The 20,398-nt window shown below is 34.0% G+C and overlaps 1 protein-coding gene across 1 annotated transcript; it reads left to right on the forward strand.

Annotated features, from left to right (window-relative positions):
* Positions 1 to 2,512: 2,512 nt before the first annotated feature.
* Positions 2,513 to 3,299, forward strand: LOC120187646 (plasma membrane ATPase 4-like). Its single transcript, XM_039191319.1, has 3 exons — positions 2,513 to 2,603; positions 2,862 to 2,980; positions 3,099 to 3,299. Exons 1-3 carry the CDS (start codon positions 2,513 to 2,515, stop codon positions 3,297 to 3,299), a joined length of 411 nt encoding a protein of 136 aa, XP_039047250.1.
* Positions 3,300 to 20,398: the final 17,099 nt, after the last annotated feature.

Consider the following 20,398-nt stretch of genomic DNA (forward strand, 5'->3'; position numbering starts at 1 on the left):
GTTAAAAATCATAAAATCAAGTGAAACAAAATGATTCAAATTAATTACAACATAATATTTAAGGTAAAACATATTAAATAATAAATATAATTATATAACTATAATTAAAAAATAAATTTTGGGCTAAAAAAATCATAACAAAATGATATTGTTTGGTTTAATTTTTTTTTAAAAACAATCTCATATGACTAAGAAACATATAAGAGCATTCCCAAAAGTCTAAAGAGAAAATATGAGAATAAAATAATCCCACATGGCTAAGAAACATAGAAGAGCATCACAACTAATTTCTATAAATAATAGAGGTAATTTGGCATTCAAAATCATGAAGACTTTTGGTGAGCATTGAGTGAACTATTCTTTCACTTCAATCAAGCTCGAATTTTAGGCTTCAATCGAGCTTCTAAATTTTTTTTTGAGTTTAAGTTTCAATATTATATTTCGAGTTTGAGTTGAACTTGATAATTTTTAATTAGTGAGTTTGAGTGGAGTTGAGCTTACTTTTAACGTTTTCAAGTTTGAGTCGAGCTCAACAATACTCGAGTTCGACTTGGCTAGTTTAACAAACGACGTCGTTTAAATTTTTTTTTTAAAAAAAAACAAAATTGACGGTTTTTTCTGATTTTTTCCGATTTTTTCCGGTAGCGATTTTGGCCGGTTCACTAAAAGCGGTTTAACCGGTATAGATTGAACCGGACTAGACAATAATTTTCGATTGAACCGATTGAACCGACCGGTCCAATTCAATTTTCAAAACACGGGGAACGGTAGAGAATTAAAGTTTGCATGATTCTTGTCATGCATTTGCAGATTAGAAAGAAGTTTTACCTATAAACACTATGGCTTTGCATTTGCAGATTAAGTCCATATGATAATGCATGTTAGAGACGACAATCCTTTTGAAATTCCTACACACCTTTATAGATCTGAGGTCGGTAGAGTAACAGACATGGGATTTTGGGATTCAACAAACCCAAAAAGAATTTTGTGTAGGCCCCCAAATCTCATTTAGCCTTAGGGATCAACTTGCAAAGTCATGCCGACGCCTCCTTTCATCGTTCCTAGGGATAGGATAGGGACCCTCTTGGCCCTAGGTGTGTGGGTCATTTACGCTCTTAAAGAGTCACGTCAAAGATGTTTCAAAATAATATACATTCAGAAAAAAAAATTATAGTTGTAAATAGCGTGTTGGCATCGAGTGAACCTTGGGGATTTGGTTAATTAATTACAGGAGGTATGAGCTTATGGGATCCGGATTTGCATAAGGTAAAGGTCTGCAAAATTATATAATTCGGTTAATTCGATTTATTGATCTGCCGACCAAGATCTAAAAAAATCGGGTAATTCTTTAAAAAAATTACCCGGCTGGGTCGGGTACCCAGCCCGACATTTCCTGGGTCGGGCCCGAGTCACAAAATCTAGATTTTCCGGGTACCCGGGGTACCCGGTTAGTTTTATTTTTTATTTTTTTATATATAATTATATAAAATATAATGAATTATTTATATTATAGATTATTATATTTTTTATTTCGAACTTTTAAATTTTATGTTCGGATATTAGAGTATGTAATTCGAAGTTTCGAACATTTAAATTTGTGTATATATTTTTTTAAATTAATAATTTGAAAATTAAAAATTAAAAACCGGGTATCGGGTACCCGATTACCGGGTACCCTCAAAATCCGGATACCCGATTACCGGGTATCTGTAACATCCGGGTCAAGACACGGACCGAAAAATCGCCGACTTGAAAGTTTCGGGTACCGGAAATCGGGTACCCGAAAATCCGGGTATCCGGATTTGCACACCCCTAGCATAAGGTCAGGTTTTTTATTAAGTAGAAGATGAGCGAGCAGGATTGGAATCCCACTTAATCCCTAAACAATGAAATTATGGACAAATGAAGCTAACTGATTAGTCATATGGTTGAATTTAACGTAATGACTGAATCAACCAGAATTCATATATAATTTACGTGTAACATATGAACTCAACTGATCCAACCAATGTGATTCTTTGGGACAGGCGGCAAGTGGGAGGGAAAATTAATATCCAAAAAATTGAAATGATTTGGACTGGGCTCAAGTAAAAACATGGTTGGATACTTTAAAATTAGGCGTGCTACCCCATAGATATTCATCTCTTAGGCTGATTATGTTATTAATTTCCTGGGTAAACTACGTATTTAGTCACCCAACTATCATTTTAGTTTTGTTTTGGTGACTGAACTATTATTTTTTAAATTAAGTCTAATATTATATTTTGGTTCCATTTAAGTCACTCATCGTTAAAAAATTAATGGCGATGTTGTTGAATCACCTTAAGATAATGTCATGTCATCATTAAAAAATAAAAGGGTAAACTACACGATTGGTCACTTACTTTTAATATTTGTACATTTTTTCTCGTCAAATTCAGAAAATTTAATTTTCGGTAACTAACATTATTATTTTATTAAGTTTCAGTCATTAAAATGTAAACTTCTGCTAGTTTGGTGATGTGCCATGTTAATGAAACTGCAATTCTTCTCACCCATCAATTTCATCGAGGAAAACAACATTGGTAAAGCCGCGACCGGCCGATTTGTCTCCCAAAACAAAGGTACATTGATTTGCTTCTCCATTACTAGTCTAGAGCTCATTTCCTATGTTCCATCAACTTCATAGTTAACTTTGTAAGTATTTAAAACAAATTACAAATGGGGTGAACAAGAAGCTGCAATTCTGGTACTAGGAGACGTAATTAGTGTCAAATTGGGAGATATCATATCGGCGGAAGCTCGTCTTTAGGAAGGCGATGCACTTAAGATAGATCAATTTTCCCTCATCGGTGAGTCCCTACCTATAACCAAGGATCCAGGTGACGAGGTTTTCTCAGGATCTACCGACAAAAAAAGTGAGATCGAGGTTGTTGTCCTTGACACCGGTGTTCATACCTTCTTTTGTATGGCTGCTCACCTTGCTGATAACACCAGCAATGTTGGTCACTTCCACCAAATATTATAATCGTGGTCGTGTTTCTATGTGATGATGCAAATCAATCATGTTTAGATTATGTGATAATAACCAATTGCTATCGAACACCTTAATGGAACAGGCATTGGCAGCCATTGGTAACCTCTGTATCTGCTCGATTGTTGTCGGAATGGTCATTGAGATCATGGTAATGTACCCGGTCCAACAGAGATATAGAGATGGTATTGACAATCTTTTGGCGCTTCTCATCGGAAGAATCCTAATTGGCATGCCTATTGTTTTGTCGGTAGCAATGGTTATCGGGTCTCACTGCTTGTCATAACAAGGAACCATCACTTATTAAGTAATAATATAGAAAGAAATACCCTATCTGATAGATCAATCGATGGAAAATAGTTGAGGAGATATGTTGCTACATATTATCCTTAATCTTCTATATCAACATACCTAAACCCACCACGATCAGACCGAACACTTCACCCTCTTCTCTCTTCTATATCACCATGGCCGAGACTCCTTAAGACCAAAACCGCTGGAAATTTGCTCTACCAGAACTCCGGCAACCTTCAACTGTGGTCGGGAAGCCTAGAACCTAATAAAAAAAACAAACCTTCATTTTCTATATTTACCCTTAAAGCGCCCCCCCATAACCCAGACGAGACCCTTAAAGCCCAAGGGTACCCTCAACTTCCGACCACTTTGCTCCTCCCCGTTGAAGTCGGCTCCGATGAGGAACTCAGGCCACCCCTATACTGTTTCGAACCTTTCTCTTTTTTTCTATTTGTTTTCAAATTAAAAAAAAAAACATTGCTTGAAATGAAGAAATGTTAGAAATCACCTTTGGAAATGGCCTCTATTTTTTTGGAATGAAAAAATGAAGTTCTTTGAATTGCTTCTCTTTGTCAATCGAAGGAAATCCCCTTGCTACAATCTGATTAGGTTTTATAACCCAATTTTTTACAGTTTAATTGAATGAAAAAAATGGAAATGACATTCCCCCTCTTTTTCTGTTTTTACTATTCTCCTTTTATTACCAATAACAGATTGATTCTCTTCAGGGTGCATACATTACTAGAGCTTGGGCCACCTGAAATTGCATAGCTGGAATGGACGGTTGGAGGCGTTGGGAGCTTGCTGGCATTGCTTCCCTGTTGTGCTACTGGAAAGTTCTGGAAAGTGCTGAAATTCTCTGGGGAAGCTTGGGCAACGACTGAAGCATTGAGAACCCTAGGGTTTGGTATCTCTCAAATCAGATTCGGATATGGGCTAGATAGTGGGCCCGTTATTTTGGTTTTGGTGGTGTTGAACATAAAAAATGGGTCTGGGTTGGATTCAATTGTAAATGAGCTATGATGATAAATTAATTGGATTATCGTAAATGAGTTAATTTGGGTTACCCAATGTACAAACGGGCTTGTTGGCTTAATGGGTTTCAAGTTTGGGTATTGTAATGGGTTTTGGAATTGATTTGGTTTTTTTTGTAATGTGGACTTTGATGGACTGTTTGGATTAAATGTTTTGAGTTTCTAAAGGCTTAATAAAAACTGAACTCTTATAACCCAAAATGAGTAATCAAGATTATCAAGCTCAAATCCAAGTATTTAGAAGCCCTCGAACCATTTTTGCCCATGCCACCAAAACTCCTCAACACTCTTGCTGATCAAATGCAAAGCTCCGTGAATATTTTCAACCAAACCACCAATTTTGATCTCCCCGAAATTCAGTTTTGGCTACCCAGAAAAAATTAGGGTACAACAATAGCTCTTTATCTTTCCTTAGTACGATCGAGTGGCTTTAATTTGCTTTTAAAGCTTCTATCACAGTATCTTCCACAAGTTACTCTCATGTTTTCATGGTTAAATACATGTAAAAATATTTAAATAAATGCATAATGTAGCAACGTGAATGCACATGTACCAAAATATCAATGCAAATGTAAATGCAAAATGCAAATGCAACAAAAGTATTATTCCCGAAAATAACTATTCCTAGAACAATTCTTGAATAACTAACAATCTCTAAGGACTATGAGAAAGAGAAAACCAAATATTATAGATAAAATCTAGTCCATCTTCTAGTTGTTCAACTCCTACGAGTAGTTGGATGTTTTGTCGTTCTTTGACAGACTTTGGCACTTCAAAAATCTTCAGAGCTTCTACTTACTCTCCTATAACGACGGTTTGTCAAGGTGGTTTGCAAACTTTAGCTACTACCTTTAGTGTTGAATCTTCTTGAATCCAACTTGTCTTCTCAGTAGGTAGAATGCCTCTGATTCATGTAGCTTTTTCTTTGTCCACGAAGGAATCTTTGAAATTCTATCTAACCCAACAAAAGACATCATCGTTTTAAGATCCTTCTAAATTACCAAATATTTCAGAGATCAATACCTTTAATGAGATGTCATCTTCATGCAAAAATGAAAACACGACAAAGCACACAACAAGACAAGGAAATCAAGTTAGTAGAAATAATAATCGAAGAAATGTCAACTGGAAAAATTAATAATTAAATGCAACTCATAAATGAAGTTACAAACAAAACACACAAATGAGATTAAAATTCTAACCACACAAGTTCTAGTTCTCGTAGGTTATCCACATGGCTCTAGAGGGGTAGGCTTACTAAATTATCTATATGAAGTTTGGTTCTAAAAAAGTTTCCCAAACTATCCTTACAACTTATTAAGTTTAATAAAAACTTCGAATCTGGCCATTACAGACTTTGCGAATCGAATTCAGTTTAGGGGATCACATCACCAAATGTATGTCAAATAATTGATATTCGAACAGACACTTAGAATGATTTCTAGATGTACTTTACCAGACCTACACGAGATAGACCAATGTTCCTCGGTGGTGTGACGTTTTCCCTTAATTAAGTAAAATGAGACAAAGCTCGGGTATAGAGCTATGATATGCAACAATTCTAAATATATATTCAATCAAGTAAAAACTTTAACCATAGAGAAAATATTTATCATTTTTTAAAAGAACATAATGAATTGTAAATTAAATAAGTTCGAAATCAAAAATTTCCAAATTCCAAATATATGGTAATCGACTTGTGGCTCGATTCTCAATTTTTGTTTTAAAAAGCAAAAGTCCCCAACGGAGTCGCCAATCAATCGCAACAGATCATTCGGGGGAAAAACCAAGTAGTTACGACGATGGGTTTTTTTGAAAGGATTTTGTGAAATGTTGGGAGTCGCCACTAATCATTTTTAAGGTGCAATTGGACCACCTAAAATCGAATAATTTTAATAAAACATTTTATTTTATCAAAATTACCAAATTTTGGTCTATGAAAACCAGAAATTAGGTTTGAGAGTCAGATACGTGTGGGGAATGATTAGCACCCCACAACGCCCAAAAATTGATACATAGTCGATTACCCTATATTTAAAAAATTAGAAATTTTGAGTTTGAGGTTTTATTTAATTTAAAAACCATTATGAATGCCAAGTTTGGAAAAGGATGTTTGCTTACTAAGACCAATAATGACCACCATCGAGCATTTAATGCGAAAGCTTCGTTATTGATCCAAGTAAATGAACATTGTCTTAAAGTTTTAGAAATCATGATATAGAGTTTTGAAAATGATGTCGACTTATTTCGGGAATTAACAGTGGTCACCCTCTAAGCATAAAGCGGAGAATACACTATTAATTCCTTGATAAAAGAACCTTGCCTTATTATTTTTAAAATCAAGAAGCAATCAAACATCCATTTAAAAAACCTAATTATGCTAGGTGGGTTAATTAAGGCAATTCCTAACTTAAAGTGTCAAATTATGAAGATTAAAGAACCTAGAGGACTAAACTTAAAATTGGAGGCTCTAATATTTATCCAAATTTTTTTAATCATTTAATGAATCGAATAATCAAAATGAACCCTCGATCATTTTAATGCGAGAGCCAAATCGAATTATTCCCTAAATTAAGGGACTAAATTAAAAATAAGGCTAAAGTGAAGGCTCTTGTAACCCCTCAGACCAATGCGAGTGACCTGATCAGATCCTAGGTGTCACATTAGGGCCATCGGAGTGACCCACCATAAAATCTCGGAAAAATTTAAAAATTTTATTAACACATGTAAAAATCATAAAATCAATTTATAAATACAAAAGTAAAATTTATTAATATTCAGAATAAAGTAGATTTCCAGACTCAGATATAAAAACAAAATACAACATACATGCCCCTAAACACATACACCGTACTCCACAAGCAACGCCGGGGAATCTCCCTTACCGATGTCGATAGTTGCATAGGTTTGATCATTTTAACATGAAAATGTGAGTAACAGAGTGAGCTTTGGGAAGCTCAGTAATACATAACTACCAGATGATGTTGAAGAACATGTAGATAAATAGAAAGCCATAACATTTACTTGTTGATTCAGATGTATACATGTTTTCATAATGAGTTGTGGTTCCACTGGTATCTCAAATCGTAAAAGGCAGGAAACTTTCCATTAAGAGTAAACATTCGGAGGATTAGGTTCAGGAGGTCAGAACATGGTGTCTAGTATGTTCCCACAAAACTAGTGAAAATATATAGATCTTTTTAAAACGGTAACGATTTAAAACATGTTTTCAAAACCATAGTAGTCCCTCCAACCGAACGTCATATGCAGCTCCTCAGATCTGCATAACCTAAGGGAGCACCTTGGGGCCTAAGAGCCTTCCCAAGAAATATTATCGGGGCCTCAGAGCCTACCCAAGGGTCGCCTTAGATCCGTAAGGAATTACCAGTCGGTGCTGAACCTATAAAAGGAATTACCAATAGCGACTGAACCTGATAGAGATAGGAATTACCAATAGCGACTGAACCTGCTAGAGATAGGAATTACTAGTCAGTGCAGAACCTATAAAAAGAATTACCAGCAACGAATGAACATACCAGAGTCTTCATACCAAATCCCCGAGTACCCAAAATAAAACATTTTCAATCAGTAACCAGAGTATCAGAAATCAGACCAGAGATCAGAACAAAAATTAGAGAAAACATCCATGTGATCAGGAACACACTAGAGGTTCCAAATATTATTCGGAGGTACTAGATAATCTTATAGGGCAAGGAAATAATGATCTTCATTATACCAATAGATTACCAGAATTTAGGATCACTATTAAAAGAATTTATTAGCTGACAAGATCATCTGTTATTCAGAACATGATTTATCAGGATCATATAGTATTCATATATTTTTCGGAGACATTAGGAGACCAGAAAGGTATTCAGAATCCTTTGCATATGGGTTACTCGTGTTTTCAGATGTAACAGGAGTGATTCCATTTTTTAGAAAATCAGAGACAGTTTGGGCATTAGGTTCTTGGAGAATTCTTAGTGATTTGAGCTGATAAGGAAGAAATGAAGATTCAGAGCATTTACGATATGTGTCGATCTATCGGAATATCGAGTTAACTCAAGCTGAACAACTCCCATCACTAATGCATATCAACAGGTCAATTTGTTGCACTTCCAGGGTAGTCACTCTTTAATACCAACAACTCTTTTTCATAGATAATCTTCAGAATCATTGTTGAATATCTTAGAGAGACGAACATATATTCCAATGGTCTTTATTTCATTTCTACATTTCAACTATATTAGGAAATATCGATGTGCTTGATTCATGGTTCATAACCCTTAGGAACAATACATCATGGAAGTTCATTAGCGTTTCCAAACTTATCCAAGTCACTCACTTAATCCTAGTAATTGAAGTTACTTAGGTCATTAATAGTCAAGTCTACCTCGGTCATTTCGGAGTTTCCAGAGTAATTCTATCTTTTTCGAAATTCGAATACATATTGAACTTCCATTTCGTTTAATTTAATTATATAATATAATCATATTGATATACGAGGTTGTTTTGTTCATTTCAGAGCTGAGGGTATTTGTTATTCAAAGGCTTGGACATGCTTCGAATCATATTACACTTTAAGGATATTATCGTCATTTCATCCAATTATGACAGTGGAATTACATCGAATAACTTAGGCTTGAATGTATTCTAGTTCCTTTAGTGTTCATAGTACTTTGTTCATTTAATCACTGGAGGTTATTTCCACCATTAGGGGATATCTGGGTCATTTTTCAGTACAATGACATTTTTGTAATTTTACCCCAAAGTGTTATTCTTGGTAATTTCTTATCCAAATATTTCCATAATTTAATCTTTAACGAGATTAATCAGAAATTACATTTTCTGAGATTGATTGATTTATCTAGTTATTCATTGAACTGAGATTTGTTTCCGATCAGTCTACCAATTTCTTTTTCGAGTCGTCAGAGTCTTATACAGTGTTCCGTCTAAGTCCCAAGATAGCTAACTACCCTAATGGACTACTTATTTCCATTCATACATTTACTATTTATCAATGAGTCTCAAAAAACATTCAAAAGGTAGTAAAGTATTACCTCAGTTTCTGTACCATATCAATCGACCATTTAAACTCCATTTGATCGCCCTCGAACATGAATTCAACGTCCAATAATTCCTCGATACAAAGTAACCGAATTTACGTAAGAAATTGAACTCAATTGAAAAAACACATTGAATTATGAAGGTAAAACATCGAAAAACAGCTTACCGGGTGCGAATTTGGCAAAATGAATTTCGGATTTGGACTCAGGACGTCAAAAAACATAAAATAGAACTTTTCGAAAATTTTGAATTTTTCGGTCAACGGTCATACCGATCAAAGTCAACGGTCTGATCGGTCAACGATCAACTTTTACCAAAGTCAACGGGTGGGTCAAAGTCAACGGTTTGAGTTAGGTCAACAGTTCGGGTTGGACATGCGGGTCCGGTCGACCCGGTTCAGACCGATTGGACCTGTTCTAGAAGATTTCCAGGCAGGGGCGAGCCCCAAACGCAACGGACGGCGCGTGGCGACGACGATGAGGTTAGGGCAGTCAGTCGAATATTCCACAACCTATTATACATCATTATATAACCAAATAAACTCAAACAAATCAACCAAAACACATTAATCCACCGGATACACAAGATCGGGACTTACCCACGGTGTACGACGAACGGGCAATGGTGGGGCGACGAACCTGGTCAAGTTTTGGTCGCACGGAGTTGGGGAGTCAACGGCTATGGCGGTGAGGCTTACCGGCGGTTGAAACGGTCGGAATCGGGGAATATATTCTCAACGACAGAGTTTGTTTCGTCGACTAATCCACGACGAACATCGTCGTTTCTCGACGAATCAGGGGTTGGGTTTTGATCACCGTTCGACATGAGTATTTTGATGGTGGTGGCTCGAGCTGGGGTGGCCGGGCGGCGGTGAATTTGGCCGGTGAAGGAGTCGATGATGGAAGATAATTTATGGTTTAGGGGTTTGATATTTGGGGAAAATAGGATAGCTCGATCGGGGGAATAAATTTCACCAGGTATTAAAAATAGATAATTTCAGGTTCAAGTCCCTAAATTTTATAAACTTTCTAAAACTATCCAAAAGTTCCAGTAAGTCATAATTTGATCCCTAATTTGGGGTATTACAGCTCTAATTAATCCTAATTTATTTTAAACAATTATTGAATTGAAAAATCAAAATGGACCCTTGGTCATTTTAATGTGAGGTTCAAATTGAATTATTCCCTAAATTAAAAGAGTTTAGGGACTAAAGTGTGAGAAATCTAAATCTATGGGCTAAATTTAAAGTCTAAGGCTCTAATTATGTACTAAATTAAAGAGACTTAAATATAAAGATTTTTTCCTAAAATATATCTAATTAAAGAAAATATTAAACTTAAAAGTAAAGTACATCTAAAGTAATTGAAACTAATATATAAATAAAAACAACAAATATGTATTTGAATACATAAAAGTCTAATATGCTAAAATTAACAATACAAAATTAATAATTACAAAGTATAAATTTAATAAACTAATAAGTATTAGGGCTAATTATTAATACAGTTAATTTAGGGACTAAATTATAGCTAACAAATAAATTTAGGGACCTAATCAATAAAACATTAAAATTCAACAGGTTACAAAATTGACATAAATGGAAATTAAACCTAAATAAATCAGCATTATGGCAATGACTAAAATATAAAAATGATCTAAACTTGTGAGGACTAAAGCATGAATAAATCAAAAAAAGTCAGCCACAAAATGAGGACAATAGTAGATTTAGGATGACAATACGAAAAAAATAAAATAAACATGAACATTAGTGACGAGAATGTAAATAAGCTACAAACTTTGAGTAGCATGAACGTGATTTTCCTTTTTTCTGGCACACGTGAACCTAAATACTAAAAGGATAAGTTTTTTTATATTCCATTTTTATTTTAAACCCGTTTTTTTATATTTCATTTTTATGTTAAACACTAAAAATCTCTCATTCACTCAACGCTTCCACTCTCACAATCGGTTACCGCTCGCACAAGACCCAAGGCTGCTGCTCCTTGCCGGGAAACGTCATGAATCAGTGTTGTTCCTTTCTTACACCGCCATTAACGAAGGTCAGATACATGTAACCCGCCCCGAGGCATTACTTATTCTAACCTTCTTTTCCTCCTGAACCGAGAGACCCCAAGAGCCCCTGAACCCTCACTTACAAGTCGTTAGTCGGCGTAACTACATTCCGAACGTCGTTGCCTTTGGTCAAGGAACCCAATTGACCATCCCGAACGAACCTAAGCCTCTGTTTTCCTCCTCAAACCTTTCTCCCTTCTCAACCGAAGCAGCCTAAATTAAACGAACCCCTCCCTTTTGTATTTTAAGACCCAAAATCGAACCCAAAAAGGCCAAACCGACCTCCCTCGCAGTGCCTAAGACCTAAGCCGTTCATCTTCAGACGATGGTTCCCCTCCGCCGATGAGATCACCAACAAAACCAGGTAATGAAACCGACCCCTTTCCTCTTTATTCTGTATTTGGGTTTCGAATAAGAAAGGTTCTAAAAAATATGGAAACAATGATACCCTTGAAAATTATTGTAAAAAGTTCTCTATTGTGTTCCTTTCGTTTTTTCTTTTTTTATTTCGTTTGAAAAGAAAAAAATGTTTGCATGCCAACCAAAGAGACTCGAAAAATCAGGAAAAAAAAGAGATTGATATACCTTTAAAAATTTCTTTCGATCTTTGATTGCTATGACTGTTCCTTTCTTGCACTGATTTTGCTTAAGGTTTTTGTGCCCTCTTTGTTATAGAGGAAAAAAATGTAAAACATAAAAAACGAAGAATCTAATTTTCTTCTCTTGTTTGTCTCTATGTGTTGATCCGTTGGAGCCGGTAAGGAGAGGGGCCCGCGGGAGGAAGACCAGCTGGCGTGGACTCTAAAGAAACTTCTGGGAGCTGAAGGCAGTGGTGGGGCTCGGTTGCTTCCATAAAGGAGTGGCAACTGGAATCAGGAGAGGTGGCGACTGCTGTGAATGAGTGTTTGCTAGGGTTTCTTGCAAACCTAAATTACTTGGACTTATTGGGTCATAGTCGGCTTGGACTTGGACTTGTAAATGTTATTTGATGATGGGTTTGATAATGAGTTTCTGTTGGAGTTGTGGGTGATATATTATGGTTATGGTTTTAGTAATGTGGGTGTTTGGGAAAGTTTGGTCTTGGTTTAAATGAAAAGGTTTTATATGGACTTTAAATTCCACACCAAACCCAGATAAATTCAATTAAGCAAAATCACGCCACCAATGCCACCTATCAATTTGACATTAATGTACTAGTGTCTTTAAATCAGTCTTTGATCACCCTGTCACACCCCAAATTTAATTTAAAATAAAAATAAAAATAATATTTTATTAAATTAGGGACCAAATTGTAAGTTTTTGGAACTTGTAATCTGTTTTAAAAGATGTAGGAAGTTTAGGGGCTTAATCTTGAATTTTTCCATTTTATGTCAGAAGAGAAAAAAATAAAAAGAAATAAGTTGTTAGTTGTAGGGTTCAAACCCCTACCTCCAATATAAGGTTACTTATGCCCTAGCCATTTAGGCTAGGTACTATTGATGTTATTTTTATTAAATATATAATATATTGGTTTAAAATCGTGTTATATTACCTAATCCCTAACTTTCCCCAAATACCTAACTCCCCAAATCCACCACCGTTCGACCTCCATAGACGTCGTTGTCAACTCCATTTGAACCACCACCTCGCTCCGACTAAAAGCCCCCTTACCCTTCACCGGAATCGGCCACCATTTCATGAAAAAGCTGAAGAAGCATCGCCTGAGAAACCCCTCTTGTCGCCTCGGTTAATTGCAAAATTCGACAACCACCATCGTCATTTCGCCTCACCGCCACCGTAACTATGCTCGTTGTCCCCGGGCGCTCGAAACCCAACCGACGAGTCATCGTGTTGTTTTCGTTTTTGACGCTAATTGTTTATGGTAAGTCTCGGTGGTGTTTCGGAATATGTTGGCTTGGTTTTGGTTAATTTTGGGTTGAAATTTGATTAATTGGAGTGTGTAGTTGATCCAAGGAAGATCGGCCGATCAAAACGGCCCTCGTCATCGCCGTACACGCCATCACGCGCTCGCAGTGCACGTGGGGCTCTCCAGCCGGTCCAGGAGCAGTCTGGAACCGGTCCAGGAGCAGTCTGGAACCGGTCTAGTCAGAACCGAACCGGGTCAAGCTGAGTCAACTCTAATATAGTCAACTTGTTGACTTTGATTGACCGTTGACTTTGATTGGAATTGACTGTTGACTTTGACCGGAGTCGATGTTGACTTTGACCCAAACAGTCAAATTTTTTCGAAAAGTTCTATTTCATGTTATCGATATTCGGAGTCCAAATCCGAAGTCCGTTTTACCAAATTCAATCCCGGTAAGCTATGTTTTGGCATTTTATCTCCCAATTCTATACGGGTTTTCACGTTTAAGTTTCGTTTCTAATGTAATTGGTTTTGCCATGTATCCAAGACATTATGTGACATGGAATTCTAAGTTCGAGGGCGATCAAATGTATTTTAATTGGTTAACCGGTATGGCTCGCAAATCGATGTAGTACTCTACTGCCTTTTGTATGCTTTTCGGAATTCATTGATAATTGGTAAATACATGAATGAAAATGATTGGTTAATTAGGTGTATTTAATTATCATTGGACTCAAACTGAATATGGAATAAAGGCAGTACACTATATAAGATTCAGATGGCTCACAAAAGAAATTGGTAGACTGATCAGAAAAAATTTTAAGTTCATGGATTAGTTAGTAAATAAATTAATCTCATGATCCAAAATTCTGATTAATTTCTTTAAAGGTTAAATGCCGGGAATACTTGATTAAGAAATTAAGAGATTACCCCTAAGAGGTAAAAATGGTTTGGAATTACCCTGATAGTGAAAGTACCATATGAATTCGTAATTAATCCGACAAACTACTGATTCACCTGTTAAATTTTTGATTTGTTCGAAAAATCGCTGATAATCAGATCCTAACATCCGAAAAGGTACATGACCTAGAATTATTAATTTATCAACAAACAATTAAAGATTAAAGCACAATGAGTATTATTTATGTTTGAATTGTTCAGAAAATTGAATTAAATGGAAAAACTGGATTGAAGGAAATGACCAAAATACCCTTAAAGTGTAAAATGACCCAAAGTACCTCCAAGCCCTAGAATGACTAAATACCTTCAAGCTCCGAAATGAATAAATCAACCTCGAATACCAAAATGACCTAGAATTTCTATTTTCTGAGTGAACATCCAGAGGCTAAATTACCGAAAGTATTTTACACGTTTGAATTACTCGAAATGACTATATTATATGACAAAATTGAACTGAATGGAATTACTAAACGTATCTGAATCGTTGAAATGACCAAATTACTCTAGAAACTACGAAATGACCGGGATAAACTTGAATAATAAATGACCTAATACCCTTTATGACATAGAATTAAGTGGATGACTTGGATAAGTCTAGAAATGCTGATGAACTTACATGTTGTACAGTCTATAAGGGTAAAAAACCCTGAATCAAGCACATAAACATTTCTTGATACCGTTACAATACATACATGAAATAAATACCATTTGACTACCTGTTCATCTCCCTAAGATCCATTCAATGATGATTCTGAAGGTGGTCAATTCAACTAGAGCAATCGATATTAAGAAGTGAATAATGGTGAATTATCTCAGTCTGAATGATTGACAAGTATCGCAGTGTTGGGATTGGATAATTTAATTGGACTCGAAATCCATATAATTCGATTTAAATCCTAAATAATATAAATTGTTGTTTAACTATTATTGAGTTAAATTACTAATAATTATTCAAGAAACCAAAATGCCTAAAATGCCTCTAATTTTTTGAATAATAGAATCACTAATGTCATATATGAAATATCAAGTAACTCTGATGTAAAATATTTTGAATACCTTCCTGATTACTTAGTGCTTCTGAAGAATATTTGTATACTATGATCTTGATAAATCACTTCCAGAATGACTAATGAATCCGTTAGATATCAAACTCTCTTTTTATAGGGACCTCGTTTTTAAATTCAATCAGTTTGCAGAAATTTCGTGGCTCCATACCTGATAAATACTAAGTACCTCCGAAAAAATAACTAGATCATCTAGTGTATTCCCTATGTGCTAGATGATTATTTTATCTGGCCTGAAATGTGATTTACTGAAGTTATTGCTTTACTGAATCTTTTAACTGTTCGATATTATGATTTAATGATGTATTGGTTTACTAGTTATGAACTATGGATACCTTATATGTACTATCTGGTTATCTATTTTCACTGGAAAATATAATCGTTCCTAATTTGTGGATCATGGAATCTACTGGTTACTACTTGAACTGTTTTATTGGGACATTATCTGGGTAGGCTGGAGTATGGAGGTTCAACTCTGATCAAGCTGTTAATTCCTTACGGACCTAAGGTATTCCTTAGATAGGCTCTAAGGCCCCAAGGCACTCCCTGAGTATGAGGACTATATTTTGGTGTACGGATTGAGAGCATTCATGTGATTTAAATAACTATATTGTCATTTTTACAACATTCTACTAGATCATGATTTTGATATTAAAGTTACTGCTCAATCTGATTTCTACTGGATACTGTATGGGTAGGATTCTGGAGTATGGAGGTTCAACTCTGATCAAGCTAGTAATTCCTTACGGACCTAAGGAGACCATTGGGTAAGCCCATAGGCCCCAAGGTACTCCCTTAGGGTGGCGCCTTTGCTGTAGTCTTAGGGGAAGTCCTTATGGATGCAGTTCTACGGAAACTACATATAGGTGTTCGGTTGGAGGGTATTACTATGGTTTTAAAATATAATTTAAACTACTAATGTTTTTAAAGGATATGTACACATTTATCCGTTTTGTTGGAACACACTAGACTTCCCAATTTAATATTCTGAATATGTCCCTCTGAATACTTCCTTTGGACCATAAATCCCTATTTGTAACTGAAGATTAATGGAATCTAAAATCATCGATAGAATCTGATGATGTCTATCCCACTAAGGAAAGCTATACTTTATCATATGCCCGAGGACTTATTGCATTCATCTGGTAGTTCTGTATTACTGAGCTTTCCAAAGCTCACTCTGTTACTTACCATTTTAGGTTAAATAATTTGATCCTATGCTTTTACCGACATCAGTAAAGGAGTCCCACCGACGTTGCTTGGGGAGTACGGTCATGTAATTAAGGGGCATGTAGGTTGAATTCTATTTTTAATATATAAATGATTTTTGAACTTGTATTTTATTTATAAATTGTTTTATGATTTTACACGTTTTAACAAAAAAATTAATTTTTCTTGGATTTTTATTGTGGGTCGCTTCTCAATTAATTTGAACTACTCAAACAAAATTATGGTACAACAGTTAGGAATAGACAGAGAAGGTTAATGTGGTTATCATTTTCTTGTAAATTTTAAATTCTCATATATTACATATATTTTCTTTGTATTTTTTATTAATAATATGTTTTCACTTCCTAAAATATTATAAACTCGTCTCTTAAAACATTATAAATTATCTTATTAGCATACAATTTCGTATTCGTCCTTATCTAAGATTCCACCTACACAACACTGACAGTGATGATGGATCAACGCCAAATCTTCATGGATGCACGAGAGTGAAAAGAAGGTCTGTATTAGCATATTGAATTTTCTGTTGTTGTTACTGTAAATTACACGGGCTTGACATACACATAAATTTTAATGTGAGTTTATTTTTATTTTTATTTTATACAGATAAATTTTTTATTCCTTGAAAAATTTAAAAATAAATATTAGAGACAATAAAAAAATATAAAACTCATGGATTCCATATTTAGTGAATTTTACTCTTCTCTATCATGTTGTATTCACTAAAATACTTTTTTAATTGTATAACTATTTTATAATATTTTTAAATTATATATTTATGATAATTTATACATAATTTTAATTTTATAACTTTTAAATTTATTTTCTATAAGACTTTATAATAATATTTAGTTCAATTTTATAAAAATATAGTGAAATCGAATTAAAAAGACATTTAGAGTTTTTTTGGTATAATCACCGGTTTCCGATCTATTGATCAACTAATCCGATTACCTCTCAACGTAGTTTGCTCCATTCACAATTGCAAGGATTCAAACTCCTATCCTTGCTTAAGGGATTTAGAAAAGAAATTTAGAGTTTAACATAATTATAGGAAAATATACAAAATAAAATTTGTATAGAATGGACAAGTTCATGTTTATATAAATAAAAATCAAGTTAAATTCGAGGTAAAATAAAAAATATATTTTTAATTTTTTAATTTATTTTTATATTTTTATATTTATTTTTTGAATAATTTTGTATTTTAAATTAGTCATTTGTCATAGTGTATTTTATATTTTTTTTAAAAATCAAATAAGTCCATAAACTTTTAGAAAAAAAACCAATTTGACCCTCAAACTCAACAATTTTTTTTTACCTCATCTGTCACATCACTAGCCACCTTGGATTGCTACATCAACATCGTGAAATGCCACATCAACACTATAACGGTTAATGACGAAAATGTTGGTCAAAATATAATATTGGTTCTATTTTCTAAGTTTAAGGGTCACATTAGGTGTAAAAAAATACGAGGGCTACATTGAATTTTTTTTAAAAGTACTAGGGCCTTACATACCTTTTTGCCAAAATTATACTACTTCCGTCCCACTTAAAACATCTATTATTGACCTTTTTATCATATTTTTTTTTTAAATTTGACTCTTTATTATTTAAAATTTATTATTGATAAAACTATGAAAAAATATATTTTAAAGACCTTCAATCAAGTAGTTTTAAATTATATATTTTATAAAATATTAAAAAATAATTATGGTTAAAATTTAAAATATTTTTTTTGAATAAGTTTAGGTGATTACAAAGTAGTATTTGTCCTAAATACTATCAACCATTTGACAATGAACGCTCGATCACCCTGCCACAATGACTGATGCTCAAACTTGTGACCTCTAGGAATAACAACGATTCGTACTTAGCCAATAAGAAAAATTCATGTCATAATAATCCTACATATCATCTTAATACGTAAACATAGTGTGCACCTCATCTCTTCTTTAACCTAAACTATTAAATAAAATAGGGTTCTTTCTTTTAGCTTTGGGTAAAGTACACAAATGATCCCTCGACTATAGAATATTGTTTTGTTGAGCCTTTCAACTATTAAAAGTTACAAAATGGTCATCCAACTATTCATATGTTTCAAACACATCATTTTTCATTTAAAAATTGACAGACATTTGAACTAGATATTAACCTACTAACTGTGATATGATAGTTGTTTCAGATTTTGAGATCAGACTTTATCATATTTCAGTCAGCAAGTTAACCTCCAACTCAGATTATCGTTAATTTTTTAACGAAAAAGGATAAGTTGAAAGATATGAATAGTCAAATGACCATTTTGTAACTTTTAATAGCCGAGAGATCAACAAAGCAACGTCTTATAGTTGAGGGACCACTTTGTAACTTTTGATAGTCGATGGACTCAACAAAACAACACCCTATAGTCAAGGGACTATTTGTGAACTTTACCCTTTAGTTTTTTATTCTACAAGATCTTAAAGTTAATTGCAAGATTTTAATGTGATTTAATTGCATAAAAAATAAAAATCCTGTTAGAAATTAACTTAAAGTAAAATATGTAAGATTTAACCTAAATACAAATTTGTAAGACTTAATGGAATATAAATTTGTAAGACTTATTGAAATATAGTGTGATTATATTGTTACATATTATTGAATAATTAAATTTATTAGAGAAGTACATATTCTTAACATGTAACAAAGCTTTTATTGATAAGGTTTATTAAGGATCAAGTACATGATATATATAATCTCTATATACATGGATGGAGTTCGTGGGATAGTTTTTCTTTAAAATTTTAAATTTCCATATATTTTTCGTATTTTTATTAATATTATATTTTTGTCCCACCTAAAAATTTTAGGAACGTTTCAAAGTGTTGTTTTTCTTCCAAAATGCAAATAAAAAAGAATTATAACATAAGAAACCTAAGTTAATCCAATTTCTTAAGAATGTAAAGTCTGTGCTAGAAGGTTTCAAATAGAGATATCTTGTTTGATATATATATATATGTATATGCATATATGTATATGCATGTATCATTGACAAATACAAGATATTAATCCAAATTTTAACACCCTTAGACCGATGCAGGTGACCCAATCTGATCCGACGTGTCATATTAGGGTACCAGAGCGACCCACAATTAAAATCAGGAAAAATTTAAATTTTTTGTTAAACGTGTAAAATCATAAAACAATTTATAAATAAAATACAAGTTCAGAAAACCATTCATATATTACAAACAAAATTAAAATCATATAACTTACATATTCAATATATATAAAAAAAATCAAATGTGACCTACATGCCCCTTATGACACCCCAAAATAGGGCCTAATTTTTTTTTCAAGGAATAATTTTTTATAAATTCGGGACCAAAGTGAAATTTTGGATTAATATTGGATTCGAATACAAAGTAAGTAAAGATGGAGGACCTATGGCATAATTTTTTCATTTTTCTTTTCACGAGTTAATATAACCCCAAATATAGGGAAAAACCTAAACAAATTTTCTCTCTCTCCAACATAATTTCATTTGTAGGAGGAATCTTTGATCGTCGATCTGTCACCGATCGTTGCTATATTTTCGACACCTCCCACACCATTGTATTCCTTGCATCGTCCTGAGTTCACCGGTGTCCTTCTTATCTCCATTGTTGTCGGCGTGTGAAGGGGTGAGGAATATTAAGTTTCTAACGTTTCAGAATCAAGCTCTCCGCCGTTCAAAATTGTGAACTGAGCTTGGTAAGTGTCTCAAAATCCCTTAAAATAGTTGTAGGAATTTTTATGGAATTTTTCGGAGCCCCTAGGTTTCCATAAATTATTT

This window comes from Hibiscus syriacus, unplaced genomic scaffold (genome assembly GCF_006381635.1).
Source record: "Hibiscus syriacus cultivar Baekdansim isolate YM2019G1 unplaced genomic scaffold, ASM638163v2 tig00113725_pilon, whole genome shotgun sequence".
Classification (NCBI taxonomy): domain Eukaryota; kingdom Viridiplantae; phylum Streptophyta; class Magnoliopsida; order Malvales; family Malvaceae; genus Hibiscus; species Hibiscus syriacus.